At 25.5% G+C, this 15,082-nt stretch overlaps 2 protein-coding genes across 14 annotated transcripts in view; one reads left to right on the forward strand and one right to left on the reverse strand.

Moving 5' to 3' along the window:
* Positions 1-1,273: 1,273 nt before the first annotated feature.
* On the reverse strand, positions 1,274-7,871 carry LOC136075710 (uncharacterized). The gene is made up of 10 exons (XM_065789145.1): positions 7,572-7,871; positions 4,436-4,728; positions 4,101-4,313; positions 3,620-3,859; positions 3,330-3,406; positions 3,001-3,206; positions 2,595-2,924; positions 2,206-2,364; positions 1,764-1,956; positions 1,274-1,603 (listed from the first exon to the last, which is right to left on the reverse strand). Exons 1-10 carry the CDS (start codon positions 7,869-7,871, stop codon positions 1,296-1,298), a joined length of 2,319 nt encoding a protein of 772 aa, XP_065645217.1. The 3' UTR covers positions 1,274-1,295.
* Positions 6,449-15,082, forward strand: part of LOC136076639 (adhesion G protein-coupled receptor B1-like) — a 30,682-nt gene continuing 22,048 nt past the window's right edge. For 8 of the 13 annotated variants that reach the window (XM_065789945.1, XM_065789939.1, XM_065789946.1 and 5 more), the window contains exons 1-2: positions 7,215-7,326; positions 14,334-14,496. In XM_065789945.1, the coding sequence (XP_065646017.1) occupies positions 14,420-14,496 (77 nt within the window). In that variant the 5' untranslated portion in view covers positions 7,215-7,326; positions 14,334-14,419. Of the gene's footprint in view, positions 6,519-6,738; positions 6,858-7,214; positions 7,327-9,085; positions 9,103-13,267; positions 13,288-14,103; positions 14,230-14,333; positions 14,497-15,082 lie in introns of those variants that run through there. The other 5 variants (XM_065789942.1, XM_065789941.1, XM_065789944.1 and 2 more) reach the window with 5 other exon arrangements.

The raw sequence follows: 15,082 nt of genomic DNA on the forward strand, positions 1-15,082 counted from the left end.
TTAATTATTACTTTATATAAAAAATCATTAGCAGTAATTTTAAAAATGTTTTGATAGTAATAAAACATTAGTAAAGATCAAGGTTTTTTATTTGTAACGGCTTTTAAAAACATTTGTCATTTTTTTCAACAAAAATTTTTTTATCTTTTCAAGTTTATTAACTCTAATGATTCTTATATAAAGTTCATTAAAAACTTTTGTCTAAAAAAGTCATTTATAAAACCGAAATAATTTTTTTTTTTTTTGAAATAATATTTATTATAAAAAATGAATAGTTATATAATTTATATAATATAAATTAAAAAAATTATAAACAACTTTCATTGATAATTAAAATTATTATCAGTAATTTGTTACTTTATTTAAAAGCATTTCACTTAAAATGTAAAGATAAAAGTTTTCATGTTATTTCTAACATATAAATATAATATTTTTTTCTTTATTCAGTATAATATTGTTTAATAAAGCAAAGTCACGTGCAGAAAGCAAGTCACGTAATGCTTATATTTTATATAAGTACTTCGCATAAGGATATAAGTATAATCACTTGTTAAATCTTGTTAAATCAACAAGTTTTATCATTACCTTAAAAATTTAATTACAAATATTTTATAAAAAAACCATATAAAAGCTTATTATTTTTTCTGTCCCAAACACGGTGATTTAAGCGTAGGATGTTATTGTGAGCATGCGCATTAAATTACACTATATAAAAAATAATAAAAAATGGCGGAGTAGTTTTCCGTAAAAACTAAAAACTTTAGTGATTGATTTGCTTTCTAAATGACTATTTAGTCTTCGCAATCAGAAAAATGAAAAAAGTTTTTAAATTATATAATTGATAAGCTCTTTATTAAATTAAAAAAAATAATAATAATAAGTCGTAAAATAAGACATTTTTTTGCTTAAAATAATTAAGTTTTTAAGTGAAAAAAAACAGCATTCCCTACAATTATTTAAAGAATATCTTGCGACTGAAAATTTTTTGGATAAAAATTAAAACATATTCTTATTCTCGATACTGTAAGGAAAAATTTTATGTTAATCATTTTGACCAGTCATTTTTTTAAATCGAGATTTATATAACGTTATTTATATAACGTTAGGCAAAAACTATTTAATTTTTTTGACTAAAAAAAATGTAAGGTTTAGCTAACTTATGCCTAAGGGTTAAAATCAATGTCAATTTGAAAATGAAATTTAAATTAGGATTTTGTCTTTCTTTTAAACTTTTAAAATTTATAATAAATTTTCAACTAATTCTAACATTCTTTTACAAAAATATTTGTAAAATTTTATAAACTCATTTTTCTTTTTTTTACAATTGGCTTTATATCTTTTGCTTTAGGGTGATTTCTTAAAAAATGTTCTTTAACAGTGCTTTCTAGCCAACTACAACCCTTCATATGCCAGAATAATCTATTAAGATTGTTGAATTCGGCGTGTAAACTTTCACCACCTTGTTCACCATACACACCGATTCCTAATCTCCATTTTTCGATAAACTGATAAACATGGTTTTCAAGCAAATGCATTTTAGGTGTAACAGAAGCATCTGGCCATGTAAATCTATAAAATTCCATGAGTTTTTTGATTGCTAAATCTAAAAATTGACGAGATTTTCCATTATACAATACAGAAAGAAAAATAATACTCAATAATATCATACTGTAAAAATAACAAGGGGTAGTTTAGGTATTATAATTTACAATCAAGAGAAAAATTTACAAGAGTAAAATCGAAAAAGTTAGTTAAATATTTACCAAGCTCCTGAATATCATTGTCTTTGAAATAGTGTGAACTATTCATAATATTATGACACTTAGAATAATATGAAAATAACTTTTTAAATTTCTGGCTCACATCGATAGATAGTAAGTGAACACTGGTATCTATAAATCCAAGGTCTACAACTAGCTTTGGAATCGAATTGCATAAGTCAAGCAATGGTTGATGCTATAAATAAAAAAATATCAAAAAAAGTCAAAACAATTCATAAATCAAGTCATTATAAACATTGAGCTTTAAATATATTATTTTATGCAATACATTTTTTTAATATATATAATAAAACAGTTTGTTGTATATACACATATATGCATATAAATATATATATATATATATATATATATATATATATATATATATATATATATATATATATATATATATATATATATATATATATAGTATTAAAACAACTACCTTAAGCATTTTGTGAACATGGTTTCCTACAAAACATTTCCCATGATAGGCTTGCCTTTCAACTTTATTTTCTTTCAATATTTCATCTAGTTTTTGAATACATGGTCCTGACACTTTATCTAGTTTGTTACATTCATGTAAACTTTGTAGTTCTATTGACTAATAATATGTTTTTAATTAAATTAGGTAGACAAAATTTACAGACATTTAATCTTTTAATTATATTTGTATAAATAAACAAAATTATTGATAACTTAAAATAACAAAAACTTCATTCTCTTTATTAAATTGTATTATCCTAGTTTGAGCATTGTTTTAAAGCAAGTTTTATCTATATATTTTGATTAAAGTAAATTTAATGATTCATATTTTTTACTGAAAAACAATACCTTTTCGTTTTTTCTCATTTCATAATAAAAAATTCTTGGTTTATATATTTTCAAAATATCTTCTGCTCTTTCTGGATCACGCAAAACTTGTATTCCGACTGTGTCTTGGAGAAGAGCAATTTTTTCAAGACAATCTGTAATAACGCTATTCAAAAGACTTGATTGGACATGCATGGAAATAAACTTGTCAAATTCTGCTTTATCAATAGTTTTATTACTTAATGCAAGTTCTCCAGCAAGTTTTATATCAATTAAATGACACTCGTCTTCTAACATATTAAAAATTTTCAAGAAGATGCCCAGAGATATATGTAATGCAGGCACTGCAACCTGTTAAAGTTAATAAAAACAATTGTAATAATTTTATAGTATAACAGCATTATTTAAATGAAAAGAACTAATTTACTTGATCCAGAGGAATATTAAACAAAGATTGATCAATAACATTGTTGAATAGCTTTGCATTCTTCAAAACTCCTCCAAAACTCTGAAAAGACTCAAAGTTATCTCTTAAAGAATAAAGTGTTCTATGTGAAACATTATGTTTTCGATTTTCAGGATTTATTTTGATCTCTTCCTTTGTTATGTCACAAAAAAGGCAGCAGTGTCGACCTTGAAATGAAGAAAAAAAGGAATAAATAATGTGTTGTATGACTGATTAAAAAAATAGTTATTCATTTGCAGAAATAGATTTGTTAGGATAATTATTTATTTCATAGTAGAAAAAAAACTTACCACTAGCTCCTGTGATTCCATATACACTGCACAGAAAATCGTAATCTCCAAACATAAAAACACGACAATGGTGATTTCTAAACAAAAAAGATTTTTTATCCAAGACTTTATGGAGAATAAATATTTTACAGCTTTGATACAGTAATAACATCCTAAAACTAATTACAAAGTACCCACCCAAACATGTGTGAAAACTCAAGAAAAAAAAAGTAATTTGAATTGTTCTGAAATATTATATTTTATTGTTCAGAACAAATATTAACCGTGACTGCTGTGACATATTAACTTACTTCCAAACCATTTTTTGCATCTCATCAACTTGTTGTGTATATCTAGACAGTCCAACTTTCAGATTGACACGGTAGTCTTTTGCTTCAAAAGTACTAAACACAAAACTATTTGATTTTGAGTTAGGCTGATTTTGATTAACAACTTGGTAACTCATTTTAAAAGAACCACCTCCATGATCACCACCAATTTTTATATGTATTTCATCCTTTATAATCCCACCATGTTTAAGTAAGTTAAACCTTAAAATAATAACATTTAAATTTGTATATAAGTTTGTATAAATACACACACACACAGATATATATATATATATATATATATATATATATATATATATATATATATATATATATATATATATATATATATATATATATATATTTATCTTATACAAACTAGTATAAAGATTAACTTTTATTTTTCTAGTAATTTATAAATTTAAGTGTTTACTAAAAATATCTCAAATCAATGAGTTATTACTTTTCTATAAGATTTAGTAGGTTTTCTATATTTTGTGGTAGGTCGTTGATAAAAGCCCAAGGAGCTAGTTTAATTTCAAAAACAGCATTATTATTTTCATTTTGAAATGTAAATGGTCCATCTAAAACAACTAAATCATTTCCAGCCCATTCTTTTGCAACAACTCTTTGTTTGTTGTTTGAAGCAGTTTTAATATTTTTCGAATTTAACCACCTACAATATTAATATACAAGCAATAAGTTGTGCAATTATAAACAATCGTAAAAATAAACTACAAGTTTTTAAATAAAAAACGAAATTACAAAAAGTATTTTAAGTTCCATATTTATATTTACCTAGCCATAGTTTTCAATTTATTCCAAGGAATACCCATATCAGCTTTTAAAGCAACCATTTCTTCTGCATTTAAATCCACTCTTCCAATATTGGCTTTATTTAAAATTTTATTTGCTTCATCATTATCATATGACTTTAACATTACAGCTGTTTGACATACTTTAGAGTCCTGAGAACTACCAGCTGTATGGTTGAATTGTTCCAATAAATATTTCTGTCTTTTTCTTAGAGAGCTATTACTACAGTTTGCGCTATCTTTATAGGCTTTGGGAGCAGAAACGAAACAAAGTGACTGTAAATTAAAAAAAAACATTACTTCAAACAGAAAATAAAATAATATTTTATATTTTTTTTCAAACTTTTGAACGAGCGTGATTTTATACTCTCGTTATTTGCTGAGGGGGCAGTGTTTATCGCGCTTCGAAGGTTTAAAAATACCGTTCATGGGCGTATTTCACAAGCGCGGCGCGATCGCGCCTGTTTCATCACAAGCTCTGCAATATATAATTATATAATTTTAAGTTGTACTATATATAATGTAATATATAAATTATATAATTTTAAGCTATACTATATAAAATGCAATATATAATTATACAACTTTAAGTTATACTATATATAATGAAATATATAATTATATAATTTTAAGTTATGCTATATATAATGCAATATATAATCTTAGGTAACCAGATGGTAATTGAAACAGTGTTGACAATTTTCCATATAAATGAAATTAAAAATTGTAATTTGGTATCATGTAAACATAAAAAGTTGTATAAAAAAACTTTTTATATATTTTCTAATTTGTTGATTTTAATTCAGACACTTTTTTTCAAAGAAGACAAAGAAAAAGTTTTTTCATTATTCTTTAAGTGAACAAAAAATAAGGATAGTGCAAACCTAAGTCAGAAGTTGATATATATTTTAAAAGCAGTCGATATATATTAATTATATATGGGCAATTCCACGCAAGTGACTGTCGTAACATTTGACGCTTTCTTAGCCATTAAAAATTAACCAAAAATGGTATTTACATAAAAATTTCCAGAAATGTTAAATACTGTTATACAATTTAGTATGCAAAAGTTAAATCATTCAAGTGTTCAACTTAAATTAAAAATCCACTCAACGTAGCGTAACCGTTGTAACGCTTACTTTATGACAAATCTAAACAAATAAACTTTGTTAATCTTTATGCAGCCATCTACACAGTGAAAAAAAAAAATCCTTTGCTTTGTTCTTCAACTACATATTGAACTTACTATATGGTGAGTTTCATAGTTTTTGATTGAAGTTTTCCTAGAATTTTATTAAGTTTTATGTCGTGACGGTCGTAACTGTGACGGTCGTAACAAAAAAGCCAAAAAGGAAAAACAACAAATAACGCAATTAATGACATAAAAAACGATGAATGGTTATAAAGCCTATTAAATTGTGTTAAAAAATTTAAATTTTATAACATTATCAAGGTTATCCATGATGGCTCTTTTGTTGCAAACCTTCGCTTGATTTTTTTGTTTGCTTTCTTTTCTTGGTGTCAATAACTGCCGCCATAGATAATTTTTCTATCTTTCTTTGTTTCTTGCTCTATAAGCTTTCGATCTTTCAGCATCTGATTTTGGCATTTTAATTTTGTTATTAAATATAACGGCCGCTGTTTGTGATATATGCTCTGTTATTTATTTGAAAAAACCCGCAAAATGTTGTAAATAAAAAAACAACCGCGAAATCGATTGAACAAAAACGTCGCAGGACAAATTATAAACAACGTTTGATCTAAAAAAAATTTGCCTTTTTGTTAAAAGTTTTTATTTCCAAAAAAAAAAAATTCTTTACATCATTTTTTGAAATTAGTTACTCATAGTTTCAAAAAAAACTTTAACAAGTTTAGTAATAAAATGAATAAACAAACTGTAAATTAAACAATAAACAAAATTGATTTATATTATAACTTGGTTTAAATGATGTAAATCGTTTGAAATGAATTAAATCGTTCGCGCTTTAACAATTTTTTTTTTAAGTCTAGAAGCCGTGATGGAAAAATCTTGACGGTCGTAACGTACTTTGTAACATGTTGAAATGGTGATCTAAAGCACTTTAATGTTTTTTTTAAACAATGATAAAATACGTATGAGTATCTTTATTTTAAACATGGTTGTAGTTTTAAAAAGTTTCATAAGAAGCATAAAAAAAGCTTTTCAACTTTTTTGTTACGTCTTGTTTTCATTAATATGCTCTTCTTATAGACCTAGTTAGAGTTTTTTATAAAAAATATTATGCGTAATGTTTAATTTTGCCTTTTAGTCAAAATTAGAAGTAATAGTTATTTAAAAAAACAGCACTGAAACTTTTTTCAACACTTCACAACATGACTATGTATAAACGTCAAAAAATGCTCATTTTACCCTTACAACTTTAAAAGTATGTTATAAAATAATTTTTTTAATAAAATTTTTTCTTAAAAGTTTTCTTAAATATATATATATATTTTTTTTCTAAATAAAAAGATTGACTGTTGGTGGAGGGTATTTGTACTAAACCAGGTTAGAGAATAATATCTCTGGTGAACACCAACTGATAATTAGGCAAATGGATGACTTTTGGATGAGTTTTTCTTAAAAACAGTCTTGATACATTACAAGATTAATGCTATTTCATTTGTTAAAATGCTGTTTTCTTTGAACTAAACAATTAAATATTAAATGGTATAAAAGTTCAATACATTTATAATCCACGTGAATTTAATTATTTAATTGTAATTTTATTACGTTGCTTTCAAAAAAGGAATTAAAAACAGTTAGCAAGTTTCTAAAATTACAAAAATCTTGAACCCAGGGCCTCCAAAAATGTACTGGATGCAACGAATACCAACATCAATGAAACAGGACAGGCGCTTTGACATTTTTTTTTCTAAAACAATTAGTAATTGTATCTACTTTTATAATATTATTAATAATTTTTAAAATCCTTTTTAATCTTACTATTATGCATAACAGCTAAATCACAAATATTTATTAACTTTGAAACATATGTTATAAGTTATATATATAGCTATAATATATAATTATAATTGCAATATAGTATGTCGTGAGTTGATATTAGCTTGCTCAGCCTCGTTAATTCTGCGAGATATACGTCAACAGACTCGTTCTCTTTAAGACGGCGATTTACGAATTCTTCGTATGCTGTTAGCGGAGAAGCAGAGAAGGCAGTAGTCAGTGCATTTTTCACTTCTTTGTAGTCTTCTTTTATTTCATCACTAAGACCTTGATAAACGGCAAACGCTCCGCCAGAGAGAAATAAGGGGAGCACCACATGCAACTCGTCAACTTTTTGAAGTTTTGCAACCAGTTCCAATTTCTGTATCCATTCTGAAAACTCACCCGAACCATCGTATTGCGACACCAAATCTGCAAACTTTATCACTATACTCATTGCCGAAATAGCTTGTAATATTAATTCTATATTTGTTTTTCTCCCCCCCTTTGTAAATATCTTTACTCAATATATATACATTTGCAAATACCCCCGAGGGTATAATAAACATTATAAACGTTATATACAATGTAATAAATGACACACCCACAACGTTCCTTCTGTCGCAATACAACAATAGTTTATATATAATACAGTTATTTACACTAATTACAGTTACAATTAATTTTTATGCATCCTATGTAAGCTTAAGTAAACTTAGATAGTTATTAGGTACCCTTTTGATCTCAAACTAAAGCTTACAGTTGATGTTTAATGATTTTTGATAAAAGTTAGATTAATTAAAAAAGTTCTTCATATCAGTTTCAAACTCTATATTAAAATGATGATGGTGTTAATCTACAAATATTTTTTTTTTAATTTTTGAAAAAATTTTAGACCGACATGCTCCCTACTAAATCTAACTAACAAATTAAAATCAAATCTAAAACTTGTATTACAAATGACATTTAAATCTTTTTCTATTAAAAACAAACTTTATTAAAAAATTTACAAAAACAAACAAGTTACTCTAAAAACTTCAATTTTATAATATCAAAAATAGTGGTTAAAACTAGCAAATTATCAAAATAATTTAAAAACTTCATGACTTGTTTTAATAGCAACTTTAATAAAATGTTTGAAATTTTTTTTGATAAGAAATAATTAAAATAATTAACATTAGACCCTTGCCACACAGTTAATTGATGTACATTAAACATATCTAAATAAAAGTATTATCATTACCAAATATTATCGAACTGTATTTTTTATACCATACAAAATAAACAAGTAGCAAAGCCTTTAAAATGCATTTTGACTTGTTTAACATAACGAACCACATAAGTTTTAAATTAAGTGAGCAGAAAATCAATTTTTTTCAATATTATTGTTGTTATTATTATCACTATTATTTATTATTAATGTTATTATTATTGTTATGTTTATTTACAATTGTTATTATTATTATTATTATTATTTATAATATTTGTTCAAATAGGTTAATTTTAGATTAATATATGTACTATATTTAAATATCTGCAAATTGTAATTACTATTTCATTGATTAATTTTCAATTATTTTTTAAACGATTTTTAAAGATTTTTTTTTTAGTTATACTTTTATTGTATTACATTGATTATTTCTACATAAGACATTATGAGTACTAGCAGAAAGCAACCCATAATACGGGTTATGGTTGGTCTGTTAGATTATTAATTTATAGTGGCTGTTTTCCACAATTTAAAGTTGCAAAACCTTAACCAATACCCTTTTAGAAAATTGCCTTCAAATTGAAAAAATTAATCCATCTGTAAAATTAACATAAAAAGTATGAGGAGGTAAATTAATTTACCAATTACTATTTAACATTACTTGAGTAATTTACAACTGACATGGGTCATATCAATGTAAGGCAGAACCATTTTCCTCGACATTGCTAAGTTCAACACAATACGTTTTTAGTTACTGAAACAAACTAATAACACTTCATCATGCTTTAAATTGAGGAAAATATCATCTAAACTCTTAAAATTTTTTATAACATGAACTTTAATTAATTATTAAGATTAAAATGAAGTTAACTTATATTATACAGGAGTTTTTAATATTTTTGGTATCCCCTTGATTCATTTTTCTTTAAAAAAGAAAATTCTTAAAAATGTTAAATGCCCACAACTAAGTAAATTTATTGAAAATAACCAAGTTTATTATAAATAACTAAGCAATTGAGTGCAAATACGTTTCAAACAAAATAAATTAATTTACAATCAAACATGTGTATAATAAATTTAAAAAAATATGTAAACTTTGATCTTTTATATTGCATTAATGCATGACACATTAATGCAATATAAAATGACAAACCTAAAATAAAAATTGTAACAGATAAGTAGACATAAAAGAAAATAAACAAAAAACTGGAAAACAATTTACCTGCTTTTCAGTAACCTGTTGTCATCCTTCAGTTGCTGTCATAATGCAGCTTGTTGGTGTTGTTTAATTGATGAAAAAACAATTAAAATTTTAATTAAAAAAGACCAAATCAAATATACAACATAATATATTACTATAAAAAAAATTACAAATTAAAAAAAATAGAAATAAAAAAAATCACCGAAGAAAAAGTAGCAACAAAAAAGTTATAAATATCTTTACAGATAGAAGACATTTACAACCTTCTGGTTGCTGTTTTTTTTTTTCGGTGTCTCCCAACACTCTGGTATGGAAGAGCCCTTCATTTGAAGGAGGGCTCATCCATACCACCATTACTACATCACTTATAGAAGAACCTCTCCAAGAGAGGCCCTGGGTGGTGGGAGCGATAATTTCTGTAGTGCTCAAATGTTAATGAATCTAAAATTACAAAAGCTCTCAAATGTTAACGACTCTAAAATTATAAATAGAAGAATATAATAAAAATTACAAATATTTGGAATTTTATTTAATCAAAATATAAAACATAACCTCACCATTTTCACAGGTAACAGAAGACAATGCTGAAAATAATGATAATATAAAAATGAGAGTAAATTAAACAAAAAGGTTAAACTTAACGGTTAATAAAAATGAGTAAAACACGAACAGTTAAAAAATGTCACATTTATTAAATAATTCCTCCACCTATTGAACATATTTCTTCATACAAAATATATAAAATATAATACACAACCCTACCAGTAACGCTTCTACCAGACACTAAAGACAAAAAAATATACCTCAGAATATTGTATGAAATAATATTTACACATAAATAAATATATAATTATAATTTTTTTTACCTATTCCCCTCATTTCTCCCAAAAAGTTGTCTAAAGTAAGAAAAAAGATAACTGAAGCTAAAACTAACTAAAAATAAACTAAAAATGACTATAAACTAAACCAAAACTATAAACTAAAATAAACTTTAAATCTTAATTTCTGTACCTCAAAAGACAAAGGTCAGTTGTCCAGTTTTGTGAAAATGAGTTATGTATGACACCTTTTTAGTTCTTTCAGTATCTACACAAAGGTATAGAGACTGTTGTCCTAAAACAAAGTTAGGTCAATATAAAAGGTCTGGTGTCTCCACAATGTTCAAAGGAAAAACGTCTGTTGTCCAGAAACGACTTTTTGCTTTTTTTATTTAAATTTTTTTGGCAAAATTATATTTCACGTGCCTTAAGACAAATTAAATAAAACACCAAAAAAATTACAAAAATTTAGGACTTCCTGCTTAAGTTGATGGCAAAACTACAACACACCCTGGTCTAACATGATCATTTCCAAGGTTGTTTACGTGTTCATATAAGACATCATTCTGCTCGCTTCTTAGTTTGTTTTGATTATTTCTGATGAAAGCAAGGTGCTGGCCTTCAATTTTAACATACCCATCAATAGCATATTGCTGAAACAGTATTTTGCCATAAAAGCGTGAAGAAAAAAGTTGTCTAACCGAAAGTTTGTAAATGTAATACTGAGATAATGTAACATGATTTCTAACCAATCTAGCACATTCAGCGTTGTGAACCAATTGATTATGCCAACCAGCATCACCCCTCAGAAAAAATAGAGGATAAACCATAGGATCTAAGTTGGCAGACATACTTGATATAGTAAGAGATGACCTCTTGGGTAAGTAACAACTTCCCTGGAAGCAGGTGGTGCACCATCTTCACCAACAAATAAACTGCAACTTCATTATGTGAAGGGAGTTTATAGCGATGTCTATCTTGCCCTTCAAGTAAAGACATTTTCACAACTGACACTGGGCGACCTTCTTTAGTTGCTCGATGAATTTCTTCATCTTCCACTTCAGCCATGTTTTTAAATGCAAGAGCAAATGGGTTCTCTTCACTAATAATAGTTTGCAATCGAAACATTAAATCATTTAAGCAAAGATCATTACCATGTTGTTGCATTCTAAAATTTACTGCTGCAAGTGGATCACAGATGTATAGTTGACAATATATCTTCAGAACATCTTGATTTGGCCTAAGATTCCTGTATGATGAAAAACTTGACCACATATTCTAAAATATGGCGGCCCATGATTCATGGGTTGAACTTCATCAGCTTTAAATGAAGTAAAAAAAGACAGGCATTATAATTTCTAATATAGTTTAAAAAGTTCAGATAGCATTTCCATCTGCATAATTTTCTTTAAATAAATCTTGTAAATCTTGTGGAAATGGTTGCAACAAAACTACCTTTCCATTATGGCCACATAAAAAATGTGTTTCATCAGGAAATTTCTTAGCACCACAATGCTGACAAATATATTTCATTTCACCTAAATAATTATAATCTGGAATAGTGTTACCTCTTGATATACAATGCATGCTTTTGTGTCTAGGAGTATTTCTAGCATTTTGTTGATTATTAATTACATCTTGCCTAAGCCTATCTCTTTCATTTCTGCGATGATTAACTTGCCGATTAACATTTCCATTTTCTAAACTAATATCTTATTCTAGCCTAATATCATCAATTTTTATTGAAAGTAGTAACAAAAAATCTTAAAAGAATCTTGTGATCTTTTCTATATAAATTTCTCTCTACTCTAAATAGCACACACAAATAATTTTTATATATAACAAACTGTCATTTAACATAAATTATACAATAATCTTACGATTTAAAAAAAATATATATATATATCAGCAAGGTGATGTTTAAAAAAAAATTAACTTCTAAATTTTTTTATTTAAAAAAATTAATCTAAACAAATAAATTAGCAATAATAATAAGAAAAATTATTAAAAATCTGCAGTTCTAATAATAAACATACCGCTAAACACAGAAAAAGTAAAAAAAAAATGTTGTAAACTTTTTACGCAAACTTCAATATTATTTCTTTAAAAAATTATTAGTAAGCGTTTTTAAAAAATTCATAAAACTTTACAATATTTTGTTCTTCTATACCACATAAATACATCATCTGATGAATCTAAAATAAAAAATGCAACAAATAAGTAAATAAATATGAAAAACATTATATAAAAAATATGAAAATCAATGTAATAGAGAAAAGCTGTTGCGATTTACTAGAGTAGTAGTTGTTAAATATTATTATTTCATGTTAACTTTTAGAAAATAATTTATGCTGGTACATCATAATTCTAAAATATTCATAGTAAAATCAATTAATGAACAAAGCTAAAGACAAAAAATCAAATTGAGATAAAACATTTGTCTTGGCTTTTAGTTAATAAAATAATTTATAACAAAATATTTTGTATTGGCATTGAGTTTTTAGTTTTATAATACAAATTGTATATATTGCAAAATAATTTGTCTTGGCTTTTAGTGAATGATTAAAAGCAATGAGATCTAGTAATGAAATTACCTATTTATCTAATTTAATTACTTTTTTAAATAAAAGACACCAGTGTGAAGGTAAGTTGAATGTCTATCAACTCAAAAGATTACAAAGAAACAACGTCACAACAACAACACACAGCAATAGCACACATAAGTTAATATAATATACATATAACATAACTTTTATATAATTACTCATAACAGATGAATTTTTGTATAAGCAGAATCTAACATCTAACTTTAACATTTTTGCAATTTAAGTATATTTTTCTACTGTATTTAAAATTGATAAAAAATTTTATTTAAATAAAAAATATAAATATTTTGTATCTTGAAAATATGATAAATTAAAACCATTACAAAAGAACAACATAAAACTAGATGTAAAACTTTATAAAGACAAAAATATTACATAAAAACAATATAAAACTACATGTAACACTTTATAAAGTTAAAAACTATAATTTGAAATATAAAGCATAATTTTAAAGAACTCTTTTTTTACCTTTTGTCATTTTGAGGCATCACCTTCTTTTTTTTTCGATTAATTTTTAATTTTAATTATTAAAATGATGTAAATATATTATCTATCATTGGAAACCAAAAATTAAAATAAGTTAATGCTACAATCAATTTTACCTTATTACAAAAAATGTATTTAGTTTTTTCATATAAGTTTTTACTTCTTCCGCAGTTTCAACAGTTTAAATAATTTTTTGATAATTATTTTTGGTTTTATTAAAGTATATAGTTCGTTAGTAGTTCTAATTTTATATTTAAGAAATAAGTTATAAAAATTTTTTTTTTTTAATAAAAATCTAATTGTTTTTTAAAATAAATAATGGTGCCCTGTTTTTTTATGACACTGTTAATATACATTTTCCGCACAAAAATTGTTTCTATATGGTTTTTTTTCAGAAAAATAAAAAATAATGAAAAATCTTAATGCTGCCCCAACCCAAGCGCTCAGTTAACATGGCAAGAGCTCTATTCCATGTTCTACTTGCATTAGTTAATGTATGTACTGAACAGCTCCCTAAATCAGAATGACATCAGATTGCCAATTTAAATGTGCTTTCAATGTTATATATAATAATAGTTTTTTTTTTTTTTTTCATTAGCCTCATTTTCTGAATGGAGTAGTTGGGTGCATGTCAGAAAGCCGTAGATTAGACAGTGGTTCTCCGACAACATCTCGGTTTAAAACATGTTCCTCTGGACTTGGATCTTATATTTGATCTTTATTAGAGACACAAGAGTGCAACACAAGTACTCCTTGTCAAGGTAAAGAAAATATTAAATTTATAAACAAATTTTTATTAGGGAACAGCCAAAAGATACTCAGGAAATGCAAAAAGTTCAAGTTTTTGCAACAATATTTACAAAAAAGTTATAATAAAATTGGTACATAAGTTTTGTATTATCTTAATTTATTACTCATAAAAAGCATAAGTATTATGTAATTGTATAAAAAAAATGCCAAGCAGAAAATAAATTTGATATTTACTATGCCTTGTCTTGGGGTCCTAGGTCAAGTAACGGCCAGAAATGATTGCTTACCATGGGTGTTATAAACTGCTACTGTCTGGTAGAAGACATTTGTAATAAAAAACAAATATTTTATTTTTGTTTAAATGATACACAAATGAAAAACATTTATATCTAATAAAAAACATTTTTTGATGTAATGTTTATATGCATTTATAAAGTTTTTTTCTGCAATTTTTTTTTGACTTGATTTTATAATGATATAAGGTCTATTTGTTAAACATTTTAATGAGTTTATATATAAGATAGTCAATGTAGTTGTGGTAGAGGCTGTGCAGTCTATTTTTGCTAAAGATAATGGTTATTACAGCCTTAACTTGTA

Source organism: Hydra vulgaris, chromosome 02 (assembly GCF_038396675.1).
Source record: "Hydra vulgaris chromosome 02, alternate assembly HydraT2T_AEP".
NCBI classification, from domain to species: Eukaryota; Metazoa; Cnidaria; class Hydrozoa; order Anthoathecata; family Hydridae; genus Hydra; species Hydra vulgaris.